Genomic DNA, 19370 nt, shown 5'->3' with positions numbered 1-19370 from the left:
TGTTGATCAGCTAGGCTGTTCAAGCTACTTACTCTACCCTCTAGAGCTTCGCCCAAGGTCGCTGTGTGTGGCGGACCACTCACGGCAGCTATGGGCGGGTGCATAGCGGCTACCACTCTCGCAGCCGTCGTCCTAGCGCTAGCAGCACGGGGCCTACCCTGATCAAGATCTGGGTTAGCCCCATGCCGGCTGGCCTGGTCGACAGCTGATGTTGGTACTGCGTGGCCATCGCTGGCGACACTTGCCACGGTGCTAGGCCGTGGAAGAAACACCCTGCGGCGGGTACCACGGGCATACCCAGCCGGCAGCTGACCCTGAAAGGATCCGCCACCAGGGTAACCCCATGGTACTGCAGTACCAGCACCGCCCCCTTGTTGCCACAGAGACTGTGGCGACTAAAGGCGGTGCTGCGGTACCGGTGCGGTATCAGCGTGGGTACCCGTGAGGGTTCCCAACTGTGGACCGCTGTACCCTCGCCACACTGCGTTCCCTGTTTGGGGGATCAAGCTGTGTGCTGGCGGGGTACCGGCGCGGTACTAGCATGGGTAACCGTGAGGGTTCCCGGCTGTGTACCGCTGTATGCGTGGTTCCAGCGTAGGTGCCCGTGAGGGCTCCCGGCTGCGTACCACTGTACCCATGCCTCACTGCGTTCCCCGCAAGGGATCAAGCCGTGTGTATGGGTACCCGCTTACCGCTGTCCCTTGGCTGAGGGAGCTTGCCTAGTACCACGGGTAGCTGAGCGTGCATACCCCCGATCAATCACCTCGCCACCTGAATAGGCAGCGTCAATCAATGGAGCTATGCTCTGTTGATTTGACAGTGATCGATCAAGAGAGGGTAATTGACCCATTGACGATAATGGATCACCCACGCCCGCTGGCTCTCGAGGACATAAGTGGGTTGTTGATCAGCTAGGCTGTTCAAGCTACTTACTCTACCCTCTATAGAGCTTCGCCCAAGGTCGCTGTGTGTGGCGGACCACTCACGGCAGCTATGGGCGGGTGCATAGCGGCTACCACTGAAGTCAAGCCGTGCTCGTCTTTGTAGCTGCCACGAATGCACCTGGGTCGCTGTCCCGTGAGAGACTGCGAGCCCAACCCCTGAATAATCGCCAGCCAGTCCCTGTGGACAGCCAGCAGCTATTCTAGGGCCCAGGGTATCACTCGGCGGTCCCGCCATGGAACGCTGCCGTGTGACAACCCCAGTTGGTTCTGCTAAGACTACACCCACAGCGTTAGCAGCATGTATCGTCTCTGCTGAACCCATGCATGCTAGGGTTCAACCCAGGCAAGCCCGGGGTACCCTTGCATGCTGCCCGTCGCTGGCTACTACTGTGGCTGTTTGAGCCCGTAGATATGTCTGCAACAGACGGGTGTCCTCCTGCTAAAAACCTGTGAGGATTTGTGGCTAGAGGACTGGTCTCCTCCTGCTACAAAACCCGCTAGGGTTTTCGCTGGTGGTTACCGCTCTGCTGCCTGCTACTTTGCTCCGACGTATAGTCAGTGCTTTCGCTGGCTGCTGAGCCTTTGGACGCGCTTAGCAGTCCCGAAGGAACCGCCTGCTTGTCCGGGACCGGAGCCCCTTAAGCAGACCTGCCATGACCCATAGGGGCTGTCACAGCAGAATCTACCGTGTCGACTGGTATCCTCCTGCTGCAAAACCCGCTAGGGTTTTCGCTGGTGGTTACCGCTCTGCTGCCTGCTACTTTGCTCCGACGATAGTCAGTGCTTTACGCTGGCTGCTGAGCCTTTGGGCGCGCCAGCAGTCCCGAAGGAACCGCCTGCTTGTCCGGGGACCGAGCCCCTTAAGCAGACCTGCCATGACCCATAGGGGCTGTCACAGCAGAATCTACCGTGTCGACTGGTATCCTCCTGCTGCAAAACCCGCTAGGGTTTTCGCTGGTGGTTACCGCTCTGCTGCCTGCTACTTTGCTCCGACGTATAGTCAGTGCTTTCGCTGGCTGCTGAGCCTTTGGACGCGCCAGCAGGCCCCGAAGGAACCGCCCGCTTGTCCGGGGACCGCAGCCCCCCTTAAGTAGACCTGCCATGACCCATAGGGGCTGTCACAGCAGAATCCACCGTGTCGACCTTACCAGTGCCCTTGGTAGATTTCTTCTTCGTCTTATGGCGATGACGGAGCCTATCCCAATCGTCAAGCTGGAACTCGGAGAGTCCTAAGCAAAAGAAAGACATCTAGAAGATCGTGAGCACTCCCTGTGGGTGAAACAGAGCGGGTGTGGGTCCCACTCCGTCACCAGGAAGGGCAAGCCCGACAGGGCCGAGGCGAAGCGAGGAGAAAAGGGAGGGGCACTACCCCCCAACACGCGACTCAAGCCCAGTAAGCAAACCTGAGCACGGAGGCTGGTCGCTAACGTTAGTGGTAAAGTAAGGACTGGCTAACTGTATTACTAAAATGTCAGACAGGTCCCTACCAATCCCCACCGTATGAATATCTGATTAACTCGTCTTATCGGACGGTAATGAAGACATAACGATAGAGTAATCACCCTAACATAGCAACAATAACCTACCGTACATGAAATACAATGTGTATGTACAAACATCTATTGTAACTTACAGGCTGCAATGGTTGTTTTACGTGGGAAACAAAATGAATGGCGCCAACGAGCGGCCATTTTGAATTGCTCGTGTGTCCCGTATACAAACGGGGGCACGATATGTAGCTAAGTTTTGGATTGTTTTTTGTCACTTTTTCGCTAGAAAATGCCGTCAAAACTATCCTCAGCCGAACAATACCGGTTTGGTTTTACATAAGGTGTGAAACTACAACCGTATATCTCGCCTTGGTCGAGAAATTGATACACAGTGCTATGAACAATCGATAGGCACGTCTGTGTCAGTCGGAGACCAAGGAGGATAAGGGACGATCATTTGGTGTGACGTCACCTTTTGGGTGAGTCCACAGGGGGATCGGGTTTTTTTTGTTATTTATTCATTTATGTGGGACAAAATGACTATTGGTTTTCCGCATCTCGGGATCGATGCAAGAAGTATCTTAATCAACATCGAGAAGCGGTAAGATCGACCGGTGTACTGAGTCTTTCAATGTTTTAGTATCCTTTGCACATACTTAAATCTTTATAATATTTTTCATTATTATGATTATTAATATTTTTGCTTTTACAGTATCTTCATGTTGGTTTAGTAGTCAGCAACAATGTTAGAGCTCTAATTACATTTTCCTCACTTCTCATAAAATATGAAATACATGTACACCCACCCTGGTTCCTATTTGTTTGTTACTTTCTTCTTCTTCTCTCTTTTTTCATTTTTGTCCGTTTTTTAGCTTGTTTTGGGCATTACAAGGCTTAACTTTTAAAATTTGACAAATTTGAAGTACACAGTCACTGCTCAATTTCCTTATTCTGAAGCTGTATCATAACTCATTCTAATTATGAACTGTGACTTCTTTTGACACATTTGCTCAGAAATTCAGCTAGATATATTTAAGTTTTAATACTTACTCTAATCTTTGGAAGTACTTCTGAATCTGTGGTGCAATACCTCCATGGCTGAGAAAATATAATGAAAATAAATGAATAAATAAAAACAGACAACTTCTAATTTCAGAAGGTTAGATATTACATTTTTTTATAAATGAATAGATCAATCTTAAATATGGGAATCTTATTGTGATATTAATGCCATGACCTTGTGCATTCTAAATGTTTCTTGCAAATGTATCATGATATACATGTGATTGTAAGATAAGATGGCAAAGCAATTACATAGAACTTAATTATGTAAGTGATTTTCTACCATGCTACATTGTAAAGCCAAAGCCATTGGTTGGTTGTTTGAACTCCCATTTCACCATGATCACATGGATATTTCCAAAGGTGCCCATACAGCTAATATTCTACAATCAAAGCATGTTTCTATTGAGCCAATGCCAGGGCAAATGGATGCGGGTGAATTCAAGTTAATGCAGGGAAATACGCGGTGACACATGTTTAGGTGAAGGTGAATTTGTGGTGATGGGAGTGAACCTCACCCCCGGGACCTCACCATCGATCAACTTTTGAGATGGTTAATTAGTGGTGAATATGCGGAAACGTTCTCATCAGTAGAAACATTTCGGGTGAAAATTTGGTGGGTGACACAAAAAATATTTTTTCTTGAATTCCACCTTCCCCACTAAATACACGATTACCGTAGTGAATCATTATACAATTCATTGCCCTGCACTTGCAGTGCAGTTGAAACTTCCCAATGGAGATGAGAGGATTTAAAAAGGGGGTGAAGGTGAAAGCGCGGTAATGCAAGGTGCTCAGTATAAACATGCTGTTAGTGAGTCCATGACGCCAGTGCTCATTTCTTTGGGCACCGCTTCAAATTGTGAGCATTTGCTAAGGAGCCTAAGGTATTTGACGCATTGATGTCACTGTAAAGTAAGCACCAGAAGAAAATGCGATCACGGTATTCGCGGCCGCAATTGCAGGGTTTTTGGTCCAATTGCGTTTTTTCGAAAAAATTTCTTGAAAAATTTGATGAGTCCATTTTCAAATTCTCAGCGGCACGCCCCTATCAAAACCAAACTTGAGTATCCCCCCCCACCGTTATTAACATCTCTCCACCAATGAACTCTGATCTACATAACAAGATGTATAAGTGGAATACTAAATTGGAACACATTATTTTTCTAAATTGAATGATAATTGAAAAAGTAAATTTTTTTTTTTTCTGACCAAGGAATAAACCATGGACCATGATATAAACAACATTCCCCTTCCCCATACCCCCAATCACACCTGAATCGGAATGTGAGTGGAAAATAAAATAGAATAAATTCAATTATGTTGAAAGTAAACTTATATGCCTAAATTGGTACTCAGTTGAGCAAATTTGTAGAATGAGTTTTCATGCTTTATGCTTTTTACATACAGGTATGTTCAGCACCCGGGGTTCAGCACCAGGTTTCAACACTTCAACTACTTTTACTACAATATAGGTGAAAGCAACTGACCCCTGACATTGCTTTGTTGATGTATGCAACCATAGATATGCAACGCAGATCTATACTTTGAAAATGTCACAAAAAGTTCAATATGTCTGTGCTTATACAACTTGAACACAGGTCCACCATGAACATGAATTAATGCCATTCTGTGGTTTAGCCATGCTACATTACTTTGGGTAAACACAACACCTAATGTAAGACCAAATTCAAAATTTACTGTATAGTTCTGCGTGGGCCTCCTAGCTACACCCTGGTTACACCCTGTATAATTCATAATAACATTTGTGACGTGTCATGTCAAAAGCAAACACTTTTGGGCACGATCGCAAATGGAGAAAAAACCAAAAATCTGCCCGGGGAGATTCACAATTTGGGTTTGTTGCGAATTTGTGATGTTATTAAGGGGGTACTACACCCCTGCCCAATTTTGTGCCTATTTTTGCATTTTTCTCAAAAATTATAGCGTATTGAGGACAAGTAACATATGTATATTATAGGGGCAAGGCCTACAATTACTGCACTTGAAATTTTATTTCAGCACAGACAACAGTTGTGGAGTTACAGTCAAAAATGAGGGAAAACCAATATTTGATCAATAAATCAATAACTACATGCTTTGAGTTGCTGAATTTTCAGTACAGTAGTTGTAGTCCTTGCCCCTATAATATACATATCTTACCTGTCACCAATGTGCTGTAATTTTTGAGAAAAATGCAAAAATAGGCTCAAAATTGACCAGGGGTGTAGTACCCCCTTAATGTTTAGAATATTGTCTGATAGTTTCAAACCAGAATATAACTGGTATCTTGTATTTTTAAGACATTTTTCTTGGTAATTCCTACTCTCATTATTGTCAATAATATTTTTAAAGGCCGATATCTCAATTTCCATGCAGGGAAATACGCGGTGACACATGTTTAGGTGAAGGTGAATTTGTGGTGATGGGAGTGAACCTCACCCCCGGGACCTCATCATCGATCAACTTTTGAGATGGTTAATTAGTGGTGAATATGCGGAAAATTTTATAATACCATAACTTATGAACTCAGTATCTTCGCTTAGGAATGTCTGATTTCATTGGGTAAAACAACATTGTGGAGCAAATTATCTCTATATTTAAGGGAACTGGAATGAGCGTTTTGAGCGTTTCGACAGCATTTTTTGTGGGACATGAGCGCACATCAGACCTATCGAATTGCATTCTGAATACGAAGAATGTCTTTCTGATATCAAATAATTTTCATTTTATGAAATTCACGATATAATACAAATTTTATGACAAATTATTAAAATTTGATATTTTTCACATTTTGGAGATATAACAGTCCTCGAAGTAAATTTTATAAATTTAATGATATAGTCTTAAAGTGTAGGCCTATGTAGCTGGGAGGAAAAGCCGACGATCAATTGAACATTTTGGCCTTTCATATTGAAGATATGGATTATTTTCCCAAAAAGACCTATTTTTTTTTGGTGTTTTGGGAAAAAATCCATATCTTCAATACTGAAAGGTCAAAATTTTCAATTGATCATCGGCTTTTCATCCCACCAACATACACTTTAGGTAGAAATCATCAGATTTATAAAGTTTACTTCGAGTACTGTTAAATATGGCCATGCATTTTGAACTCAACACCCAAAAAGGGTGGTGGCATCACACTTTTCACTGTGATCATTTTGTTTTTTGAGTGTATCTTTGGAAGAAATATAGGTATGATAGTAAATTCGGTATCAAATGAAGGCTAAGATATTGATTAGTAACTATGGACAGTTTCATTAAGATATCTTGAACATTGGCAGAATGGCACCCAATCCAATGGTACCCAATCCCTTTCATATTGAAGATATGGATTTTTTCCCAAAAGACCTAATTTTTTTTTTTTTGGTGTTTTGGGAAAAAAAATCCATATCTTCAATACGAAAGGTCAAAATTTTCAATTGATCGTCGGCTTTTCATCCCACCTACATACACTTTAGGTAGAAATCATCAGATTTATAAAGTTTACTTCGAGTACTTTTAAATATGGCCATGCGTTTTGAACTCAACACCCAAAAAGGGTGGTGGCGTCACACTTTTCACTGTGATCATTTAGTTTTTTGAGTGTATCTTTGGAAGAAATATAGGTATGATAGTAAATTCGGTATCAAATGAAGGCTAAGATATTGATTAGTAACTATGGACAGTTTCATTAAGATATCTTGAACATTGGCAGAATGGCACCCAATCCAATTGACCAAGTCAGGGGTGGTGGTGGCAGCGGTGCATGTGGCAGCGGTGCACTCATGTACAAACTCTATGGGTAGTTTGTATTTTAAGTGCACACAATTGTAAAATTGTTACTTCAAATGTGCCCTTATTACTATAAATTTGGTATCAAAAGATAGCTTAGTTGTCCATGTAAACATTTAAATACCTTAACTTTCTTAAAAGAAAATGAGAGGACTGGTAGTCACAGGTAAGTCACATGACATACAAATTTGTCCCTATTCTCTACACAGTAAACCCAAATTTTAAAGCGCAATAGTATTAATAGTATTAAATGGATAGTATTAATTTTAATAAGACTGTTTCATTAATTGCCGTTTTAATATACCATGATCGTGGAAAGCTGGCATTTTGAAAACTTGAATTTTGACCTCTGTATGACCCCCTTAATGACCTTAAAAGGGCATTTGGTGATCCACAGCCTCATCCCCCCACTTTTCTCAAAAAAAGTTGAGATTTTTATATCACTGGAAACCTCTGGCTACATAATGTTCATGTACAAAATATTTCTTGCAGATTAATTAGCTCAGCAAAGATATCGTGAAATTTGAATTTCGTTCTGGTGCACCAGAACGAAATTACAACGTATTGTCTATGGAGCAGTGTAATACACATAATCATGCATAACTCGCAAACGCAAATATCGGAATCAACTGAAATTTTGGGAATATGCTTTTTTCGTGGATATGTACTGAAAAATGTCATAAAAAGAGGATGCTAGGATCACGAAATACTCCTTTAAATACTCCTTTAATACTCCCTTCAGACCAAAAGGTTGCTGAGTAAGGAAGTAAGGAAGTAAGTAAGGAAGTAACATAGACTACTATAGGCTGAGACCATTTCATGGTTCAGCAAAAAATACAAATGTACCAGTGCTTGTGCTTCAAGATTAAGCATTTGCCAAACACCTTCCTGTCTTTTTTTAAATTCATGGCACATGGTTTTATCTACATTATATGAATATTATTAGGGCATAAGTGCACTGTTTGCGATTTTATCAGGGACTGTCTTTTGGAATTGGCAGGAGAGCATTAAATAACTCTTCTGGAGCCTTTCAGGAGAGCTGTTTAAGAGCATTTACAATAGAATGTAAGGAGAGAATTGTCAACTAAGGAGAGCTAAAAATTGCTCTCCTATATCAGATTTAAGGGATCTAAAATGAGCGTTTATTGCGTTTCGACAGTATTTTTTGTGGGACATGAGGACACCTCAGACCTATCGAATTGCATTCTGAATCTGAAGCATGTCTTTCTGATATCAAATAATTTTCATTTTTGAAAATCACAATATAATACAAATTTTATGACAAATTATAAAAATTTGATATTTTTCAAATTTTGATATATCAGTCCTCGAAGTAAATTATATAAATCTAATGACATATTCTTAAAGTGTATGTAGCAGGAATGAAAAGCCGACGGTCAATTGAAAATTTTGACCTTTGATATTGAAGATATGGATTTTTTTCCAAAAAAGACCTAATTTTTTTTGGTGTTTTGGGAAAAAAGTCCATATCTTCAATACGAAAGGTCAAAATTTTCAATTGATCGTCGGCTTTTCATCCCACCTACATACACTTTTAGTATAAATCATCAGATTTATAAAGTTTACTTCAAGTACTGTTAAATATCAAAAATATCAATTTTAATGATTTGCCATAAAATGTGTATTAAATTGCGAATTTCAAAAATCAAAATTATTTGATATCAGAATGACATTCTTCGTATTCAGAATGCAATTCGATATGTCTGATGTGCTCTAATGTCCCACAATAAATACTGTCCAAACGCTCATACCCCAGCCCTTAAGGAGAGCAGTAGAGAGCAATTGCTCTCGCTCTCCTCAAAAAGCAGTCCCTGTTTTAATATTAATATTATTAATCCTACAAAATCAAAAATAAATTAGTACAATGTAAGTAGTGCTGATTTTGACCCCCCACCCCGAATACAAAATCTTTTAATTGGCATTAGGCATTTCAGACACAGCCAGTGAATGCACATTCACCAAGTGGGTCACAACTGAATCATTAATTGGACCACTTTTCAAACTCCCTAATTTTGGTCAAGCCATTCGCAAACAAAATGGAATTTGAATTTTTTTCTTGTGACCTCAAAAAGGTAAATCCAGCCCTGAATCCGGGGTCCCGAGATCTTGGTGGCGATAAGACCCAAGAAGAAAGCTTAATAACTACAATATCTACTCAACTGTGTTTGGTATAAATGCATCCAGTGTTCGAATTAAGCACTTATCCTCTTGTCCTCTTGTCCAAAAATCACTGGGGACAACCATATTGAGCTATGTACTTATCCCCTGGACAACCACAATATTTTGCCTCCAAAAGTATGACACATTTTGGGGACAACCAAAATGTAGTGAGGACAAGCAGAATTTATGCTTTTGTTATCCTCGGGATAACCTCCATATTTTCCTTATTTCGGACACTGAATGCATCAATTACAAATATTGAGAAATAATATTTCATGATTGATTAAAAAATTTCACATATTTTCCATGTCGTTCTGATGATTTTCTATGGTACGGTATGTACAGTACACCGAGTTTGAATTTCGCCATTTAGGAAGTCACCACCTACACCTTGTCTTCACTTTCGCATTATACATGTATGTGCTGGGAATGTTTTTCTTGTAATTTTTGCGTGTGACCTAAAATGTGCAAAATAGTATTTGGATTGCAGTTTAGAATACATTTAAGATTTTACCATTCATTTATTTGAAAGATAAAGTCATAGTAAACATTGATTAAAAATTGCAGTAGTGTGGACTCCAAAAACCCTGCATTTTAATGTGATATCTTCTCAGACCTATATCGACATCCCAATATATCAAGAGAATATCAGTCTGAGCAACCTCGGACTAACTATGTACTGTATGTGACTTTGTTATTCTGAGTAAGACCCAACATGCACACTTGTGCTGACAGCCAATTTGGTCACTTCTCACTCACTATTCAAGTGGGGGGGGGGGGTAGGAGCAACAAATTATTCATGACGATGCATGAGATTTTACTCATTTTCCAGCTTTTTGCGTGAGATTTACTACCTAGGCGTGAGATTATACTACCTTGGCGTGAGACCGTGAGAAAGTGACCCAATGTGTGAGACTCACGGCCAATGCGTGAGAGTTGACAGCCCTGGTTCTGCATGTTATACTGTTCATTTTCTTTACATTTTCTTTCTTTAAATTTATACTAACCACTGTTTTACTAGCACATTCAACGCAAATTTAAAAAAAAGAAAAAAAAGACACGGTCGGGACCAGAGTACACGGCCGGTCGAACGTGGACAAACAAACAATTTTTGGGGGGGCCTAACCCCGCTTCTGGATATCGTTTGAAGTCAAATGATATACTATTTTAAAGCTTATGATATTTTCTAAACACAAAATAAAACAAAATTGACTGGGCCAAGTTTACGGCTGATTCGTAGTGTCCAGTCACAAATGGTTGACATACATTTTCAATAACTGATTTAGTAGGATTTCAATTTTTTTTTTTAAATGAAATTACATGTTTTTTTTTTGAGGAATGACAAAGTTGTTGTTGGAATCTTAGATGTTTATTTTGAACTCTTGTCTTGATGTAGGATCGCAAGGTGATTGAATTCGTGAAGAGGTTTCCTTGTTTGAGCGATAGTAGGATATGGGGATGTCCGGACGTAGGCTAAAATAGTACTTTGACCTGCTCTGACGTCTCATATCACTTGGTCTCGTTTCGTATAGATCTGCTTTCCAGACAGCAAATAGCAAAGGGAGGAGTTACGTCATGCCGGTGAAAATAATCAAATCCCAGTGAAAACAATGTATGCGCAAATCAATTATAAAGGCCACTGCACATTGCGCCTACTGCGCATCGCGTGCGTGACGCCTAAGTTGAGTGCGTGCATGGAATTTTTTTTTCATTTTGACTCACTTGTTGCTAGGCACCCGGATGTCCGCGCTCACCTATAGTACAAAGTCATGATACTATAGTACTGCGTATTTGCTGTGTACTGCGTATTTGCTGTGTGGAACCAGGAAAGTTGAGAAAGAATCTTTCTCAACTTTCCTGGTGGAACCAGACATGACTTTGTCTTCTTCACTCCGATTTTCACGGACGCCTTGTTGGTATACAAAAAAGTTCATGTGAGGATAGGAATAAGAAAGCCAAGGTTCTAGGCTAGTGTGAAATATTAAAAAGCCTAAAAAACCTGAGGACTCAAGTCAAGTCAAACAAAATGCAGACTGCCGAGTGCCGACATTACCCTGTGTAAAGATAGTCACTTGTGCTGAGCATGAAATTGGTCACTTATCGCTCACTGTTCAAAATGTGACATCTACACCAATTACAGTCCCCGAAACTGTCTACTTTTTAGCCGACCTCAATTCAAACATTTAGTGATAGTTAAAATGCGATCCCCAACCCTTTGGTTACCTTTGGACGAATTTTTCAAATCTCCATGAGTCTCCGTGTCTGAAATTCCCGGTACAAACATCGAAAATGTCGCAATTCTCAGTTCTCGGTGATGATACTATATCCGCATCGCTGTTTTCATACATGAATATGCATATCTCTGACCCCTGTAAGGTCAAAAACATGGCGTTGATTTCAACCACTCCGATCCACCGTTTAATAAGCAGCTTGATACTGACGTCATATCTGAGGTGACCAGGAGGCAGGAGCTACCATTTTGGTAAACTGAACTCGACTCGTCATGCTTCTTTTGGTTCACATAAATCGAACAAAATTTTCAATAACGGGTAATAGTATGATTTCAATTTTTTATTAATGAAGTTACTTGTAGTTTTGAGGAATGACAAAGTTGTTTTTGGAAACTTAGATGTTTGTTTCAACTGATGATGTAGGATCGCAAGGTGAGTGAATTCGTGAAGAGATTTGCTTGTTTGAGTGATAGTAGGATACGGGATGTAGGCTAGTCCTCTGTGTTTGACCGGCTCCGTCGTCTCAATTCACAACGTCTCAATTCGTACCTGCTTACCAGACAGCAATACTGCGTATTGCTGTATGGAACCAGATATATGCCGACATGTCTTTGTCCAAAAACAAAAGGCTTATTAAAATAATTATTTTCTGAACAATTTCTTACCTTAATAACATCTTTTTTACTGCAACTCGTTGACTGGTATTTTGGTCATAAGTCTGCCTATCATCCAACAATAATGTAGCCAGTATGGCAGTGGCTGGCTCGAAGTTTGCACAATTTCCATCCGTCGACATGTTTATGGGAAGTTGGTATAAACACAATGCATGAATGTGAATGGCTCAACACACAAAGTTTACAGCTGGTCTTGCTGGCTGCCTCACCTGCTTCGACTATCAATTACTTTCTTCATTTTTGCAATAAATCACCTAGAATGCCGGCCGGAACCTGAAACATACCCTGTCGACTGTAATACACTATTCCAGGGTGCTTTTGGTCTATGTTTGTTCACGTTTCTGCGTTGGCTGTGTCCCGTGCCTTATCTTATCTTGTTGACACTTTTCGTCGATACTCGATAATCGACTGATTGATTGATTTTGCGAGTACATTCTGGGCTCATTGCACCACGATAAAGTTTGTAATGGGGGCGCAATAACACAAATCCATCCAGTCTTCAGACAGTCTTCAAGTATTACAACAGCTACATGTAGTCATACCTAGAATTTTTTCTCAATTTGAATTTTATCCTTTCTAAATGATAACACCTAAAAAAATTCACATAGATCCCTGTACTAATTTAATATGGGGGGGCAAATTTTGGGGTGCACCGAATGCTAAACGCTGAAGGGGGTGCGGGAGGGGTTATGCGGAAGCTTTTGAAATACATACATTTTTACATGAATTCTACCTTACATTTTGAATTATACCTAAAATTAGGAATATTACCTTCAAATTATGAATTTTACCCTGAAATTATTAATTTTACCTCAGATTATTGGAGGGGCCTAGGGTACTTGTCCCCTGACCCAAATTATTGAGGGGCCGGGCCGCCCAGGCCCCCCAATTCCGGAGCCACTGTAAAAGACTATTTTGACCTATTTTTTACAGTGGAAATTTCCCTAGGCCTACTTGCATGAGAAACCAGGTATCAACTAAATTGATCAAAAGGACAAGCTAGGACATTGTTCTTATATGCAAATGAGACAGTTTATATGCTCTGTATCTTTAACACAGAGATCAAGTTCGGCTTGCTCTTTGTTAGATACCAGAAGCTTTTATGTGCTCAATGAGGCAGTTTCTATTTTCGACACAGGTGAATAAGCATGAAAAGTTTTTAGAGTCTATTGCACATCCCGGTTGTAGGCCTACATGATATTTGGTGCAGACTAAATATCACATTATGGTACTTTAATAGACTGGTTCTATTTTGGAAAAATCGCGTTCCTAGTGGCAAGTTTGCGTAAAAGTTGACAATCAGCTTATTTTTGTCAATTTAGGTATGCTGAACTCGAATCTGTTATCTGCCAAGCAATATTTTGAGACCGTGACCTTCAACAAGACCCCCAAATGACCCGGAGGATCGCATGGGAGCAAAAATTATTCTTATTTCAATAACACTTTCAAACATGTCAAATTATTCATCTGGCCCTACGGATCCCAGAAATGTAATGTTTGTGCGTGTACGACCAATAAATAAAGTTATGGGGTATAAAAGGTCACAGGTCGATTTGCTTGTTATGGATCAAAAGTCAAAGTTGCTCAAATTTTTGTAAAAGTTGAGGCAAATTGTTCGGCTAGCTAAGAGGTTTCAGAAAAAGAATAGTTTGCACTATCTGTGATGTCTAGTTACCATGTTACACAGTAAAGAGTCAAAAGATATGTAGGATTCCATAGGATTCAATGTAATTTGTATTTATTTATCACCTATCTTCTGAACTTGACATCGCAGAGAACTATTCTTTTTTTACTGAATCCCTTGGAACTTGAGGAACAGTTTGCACCCACTTTTACGAAAATCAGAGCAATTTTAATTTTCACCCCCTTATTGACCTTGGACCTTTTGATCCTGTAACTATATGTCCTATGCGCAAACATGATACATATTTTGTGATCCTTAGACGCAGACGAATAATTTGACATTTTTTTAATGAATTTTGAGCATTTTTAATTTGTGCCCCCTATTATGAGCACGTTGAGGGTTTGGGGTCTTTTTTAAGGTCACAGGGTTCCAATATAGCTTGGCCTGAGACAAAATTTTTGAATTCAGCATACCCAAATTAACCAATATCATTTGGTTGCCAGCTTTTATGTGACCTTACTGGGGACCTTACCGCTTGATGCGCACATATTTCCAAAATAGAACCACAATCCAGGAAAAAAGGGACTTTGCCTGTCTTTTGGTATATCTCTTCCCCCCCTCTCCCCAATTCAATGTTGGACCAAGCCATGTTGTCAACAGGTCCGTGAGACCCTCCAACATTGAAAGATGGGGAGTGGGGAAGTGTGAGATATAGGGGGAGTCTGTACTTCACATAATTATATTGCATGCATGTATCACTCGCCTCTCCAATTTTGAGAGGGCACACATTTCCATTGTTTAGTGCAAATATGCCAACTATTTTTTCCTGGATTGTAGTCTACTTAGGGAATGTAGTGAGGTCTTATGAGCTTCTGGGGAATCATGACTGACTCAATCAATCATCAATCAATCAACCAATCAATCAATCAATCAATTTTATTGACATTCACCAGACAGACAAGTATGAGGAAGTAACATAATAAAACATGGTGAGTGGGCAGACATAACCATGGGGACGAACCAGTGGGGAAATTTCCCCCTGCAGAATTTTTTTCAGGGATAAAATATGGACGGCAAAGAGTAAAGTGTCATTGGAATGACTAAAAATGGGTCATTAAATTGACAAATAGGGATGTAAATTTGGTTTTGCTTCCCCACACTAAAATCGATCCTGGCTTCACTGAAGGGCACTGAACAGATTCTTTTAGCCTACTGTTACTTCCTGTAGTAAATGGTTACAATGAGATAACACACCTGACTTTTGATATCATAGTCACCTTATGGTTTCCTCTTAATATGTTTCAAATACATAACACCTTTAAGGGATGGGTATGAACGTTTGGACAGTATTTATTGTGGGACATTAGTAGGCCTATACACATCAGACATATCGAATTGCATTCTGAATACGAAGAATGTCCTTCTGATATCAAATAATTTTGATTTTTGAAATTGCAATGTAATACACATTTTATGGCAAATGATTAAAAATTGATATTTTGATATTTAACAGTACTCAAGTAAACTTTATAAATCTGATGATTTCAATATACTTAAAGTGTATGTAGGTGGGATGAAAAGCCGATGATCAATTGAAAATTTTGACCTTTTCAGATTGAAGATATGGATTTTTTTCCCAAAACACCAAAAAATGAGGTCTTTTTGGAAAAAAAATCCATATCTTCAATATAAAAGGTCAAAATTTTCAATTGATCGTCAGCTTATCCTCCCAGCTACATACACTTTTAGAATATATCATTCGGACTTATCAAATTTACTTTGAGGACTGGTATATATCAAAATGTGAAAAATATCAAATTTTAATAATTTGTCATAAAATTTGTATTATATCGTGAATTTCAAAAATGAAAATTATTTGATATCAGAAAGACATTCTTCGTATTCAGAATGCAATTCGATATGTCTGATGTGCTCTCATGTCCCACAAAAAATACTGTCGAAACGCTCAAAACGCTCATTCCAGATCCCTGAAAACATTGTGTTAATAACTTCAGGCAACAGGCCAAAAAATTTAAGACAAAAACATTTAAAATGTTTTCCTTCTTGAAATCAACATATAAATAGGCAAATACAATTTATTGAAATCAGGATGGCTGAAATTGCACTATTTTGTACTCTTATGTCAACCAAGTGACCAGCCTACGTCCGGGTCTAAGTCATGATGTCCTATATCCTATTGCACTTTTATTTTTCTTCCTGTGAAATGTTATTGTTAACAGATCTTGGAAATGAAATGATGCAACTTAAGTATTTTAAAGGCCCATACAGTGATTCCAGCGAGAGTGTAAAAAAATTAAAATTGTGTATAAATTTCCTAAAAGTGAAGGATAAGTCATGAAAAGGTAGTTTAGAAATGACACATTTGATAAGTGAGTAATAGTTGAACCCCCATTCAAGTACGGTACAGTTCTGTAAATGCTAGGGACTACCAGGGACTTTTCTCCTAGGAGCCCAAGTTTTAAGGACCCTGGACCCACGCCGTTAAACTCAACCTTTGCGCTTCAATTCTTGTGCTGCATGCTTTGACTTTTCTCTGCTTCACTACACACTTTCTACAACAAACATACACCCCTAGGGAACAAGCAACAGGCTATAAAAAACATGCGCCAGCCAAAGTGAAGCATGCTGGCCCACAGTGATGCTGGCCCTGGTCTAAGTAGGCTTACTGTAAAAATACAGGCAATATTCTGTATTATTAAAGTGTACAATTTTACTGAAGATGGGAAAAAATTCTTAATCCAATCTCAACTGCTGAAGTGTTCTAGTCACACTGAATTTCAGTTCAATATACACTTTTTAAAGCAATTATAGTAAAATACTGTGGAATAAGGGGAGGGTGTTTTTTTGGGGGGGGTGGCATGGGGATAATGTGTAAACATGATTCTTCCAGCCTCTGTTAAAGCCATATTATAACATTTGCTGAAAAGAACGCCCTCAAAAAAATTTTTAATTCAGGTTTTTACACGATTGTAATGTACTTTAGTAAACAAAGATTCTCTGCAAAAATCAAGACTTTAGGTGCTGTAGTTTTGTCAAAATCCGAGATTTTCAATAAAGCGCCGGAACCGGCGTTTTATTATTACGATAGAAATGATAGTCGAACACGTATGCGATGTCAACACCCCCCCTACGTACACGGCGTGCAGGACACACACAGACACGCCACGGGATCGTACCATATTACAACCGCCGGAGTAACATGCATTGGCGCTAGTAGTAAATTCCAATTTTCTTTGCTTTACCTCACTTGTTTGGCTCCCGGGTTTGGCTCAAAATTAAAAGGGGACATATCTGACCGTAAATGCTAACATTTTATTGAAAATGAATACTAATCTATTTTTAAAGAAATGTTATAATATGGCTTTAACTGAATGAAATCTTGATCCATTGTTTAAGACTAGATATTGTCAACATTATTGTCAACATTAAAATTGTACTGAAATATAATCTACCAACATTGTCTGTAATTGTTTAGTGCTGTATTGTATTTTTTTTTTCAAAATAAAGTACAATAATATAAAGTACAATTTTACAGAATCGCATTGAATTTTGCTGTAAAATTGACAAGCATTTGTTGGTAAATAAGATGCATGACCAATTACTGTAAAGTGAACAACATTTTAGTGTAATTCTCTTTTACAAGCAATGCTACAAATTATTTCAACAGAAGGGTCTACAACTCATTTTTTGTTCAAATTTTTTCTTTTTTATTTCCAACTAAGACAGCTTTTATACATTTGGTTTCAGATGCTAATGCCACTTATTCACTTAATAATATAAATTACATTTTTCTTACATAATATAAATAGTACTGAGTATTCACAAATTTGATAAGCTTTTACAAAAATTCACAATTAGTTACAATTTATACATATATGCATAGGCTATACATAATATAATGGTCCGTATGCACAAAAGATTTAGACTGGGTCTAAAGTTAGACTTGATCTATTGGAATTTAGTTCCATCAGGAATGGTCCTTTACTATTATTTTCTTCCAATAGTAAATTAATGCAAAGTTTAAAAATAATACAAAATAACTTAAGCAAATGTAAATTAGGAAAATGTCCTTTCTCCTGAGACTAAATTACACTTAGACCAGGTCTAACTTTTGTGCATACGGACCTATAAATTCATTTTGCAAAATAAACATTATTCAATTAAATCCTTTTCATTAGATATTTAAAAATATATTCCAATTTATAAGTTTTATTATAAAACAAAACATAACAGATGGTAAAGTTCTCAATGTGCTACCAAGTTACCAATAATATATTTTCATGCATGGTTATCTCAGTTAGCTTTCCCCCAAAATGTATTCCTGTCTCATGCAAGTCCACACATAACTATACTGTGCACAAAAAGTATCTGGACAGTTGCAAAAAAGACCACAAATTAAATAATAATTAACCCGTTCTTTTGTTAAATAGATACAAAGTTACAAGCATTTGAACATGCAAAGGTCTGATTGACTATATAGCTTATATAAAGAGGAAAGAGGAAATATTCCAACAAGCGAAACAAAAAAGACAACACATTTTCGTCAGTCAATCTTTATTTTGAAGAAACAGTGTTTGTGGTTTTTTTAATGTTTTTTTCTTTTTTTTTCTCTAAACTTTTCACAACATTCTTCTTTTGAGTTCATCTGTTTCAGTTTCTCTAGTTCTTTTGTTCTTATCTTTTCGTAAGTATTTTGTGTGACATGTTCACTTTTGTTCATTACTGCATAATTATAATTGCATGCTCCTGACTTGTCGTCTGATCTGTCCTTGTTCCACTTCATGAGAAATATGGGCGCCATCATACGGAAGGTGCTATTGAACTTTATCATTTTATCACATTTGTTTTACCTTTAGGATAGCTTAGGATGTCCCATATAAGTTTTCCAACATCAAAACCTCCAATGACAACAGCATACAAAATACTTAAGGAATCAAAAGAACTGAAACAAGAGAGCTATACAAAAAAGTGAAGCAAGGAACCTGGGAAAAAGAAGTACAGAAAAGAAAAATGTAAACTAAAATATACTGCTTCCTTCAAAAACAATGGACTGAAGAAAATGTCACATCGTTAAGTTGTTCCACTTGTTGGAATCTTTGGTCTTTGTACATTATATATGCCTGTTTGTCAGTTTTAAAATCATACCATTGCCCATTCAAATGCATGTAACTTTACTTGTAGATGTTGCAGATTCAAAGAGGTATCAAAATAACTATTCAAAATGATATTGCATCTATTCAAAATTAATATTTGGCTATTTGTCGTACATAATAAGCACAAAAAACAATATATATATAATTGCCATTAAGCAGTTAATATGAAACAACACAGACTTACCAAAAATGATAAATAAACAAATACTAAATTGC

General features: G+C 38.7%; 1 protein-coding gene across 1 annotated transcript in view; it reads right to left on the bottom strand.

Moving 5' to 3' along the window:
* LOC140162637 (uncharacterized) overlaps positions 1-12797 on the bottom strand; it is a 62770-nt gene extending 49973 nt beyond the window's left edge. The window contains exons 1-2 of the mRNA XM_072185915.1: positions 12348-12797; positions 3485-3532 (exon numbers count right to left, since the gene is read on the bottom strand). Coding sequence (XP_072042016.1) covers positions 3485-3532; positions 12348-12478 — 179 coding nt within the window. The 5' untranslated portion in view covers positions 12479-12797. The remainder of the gene's footprint in view (positions 1-3484; positions 3533-12347) is intronic.
* Between the last annotated feature and the right edge of the window lie 6573 nt (positions 12798-19370).

Source organism: Amphiura filiformis, chromosome 1, assembly GCF_039555335.1.
Source record: "Amphiura filiformis chromosome 1, Afil_fr2py, whole genome shotgun sequence".
Taxonomy (NCBI): Eukaryota; Metazoa; Echinodermata; class Ophiuroidea; order Amphilepidida; family Amphiuridae; genus Amphiura; species Amphiura filiformis.
This window is presented reverse-complemented; position numbering and strand designations above follow the sequence as displayed.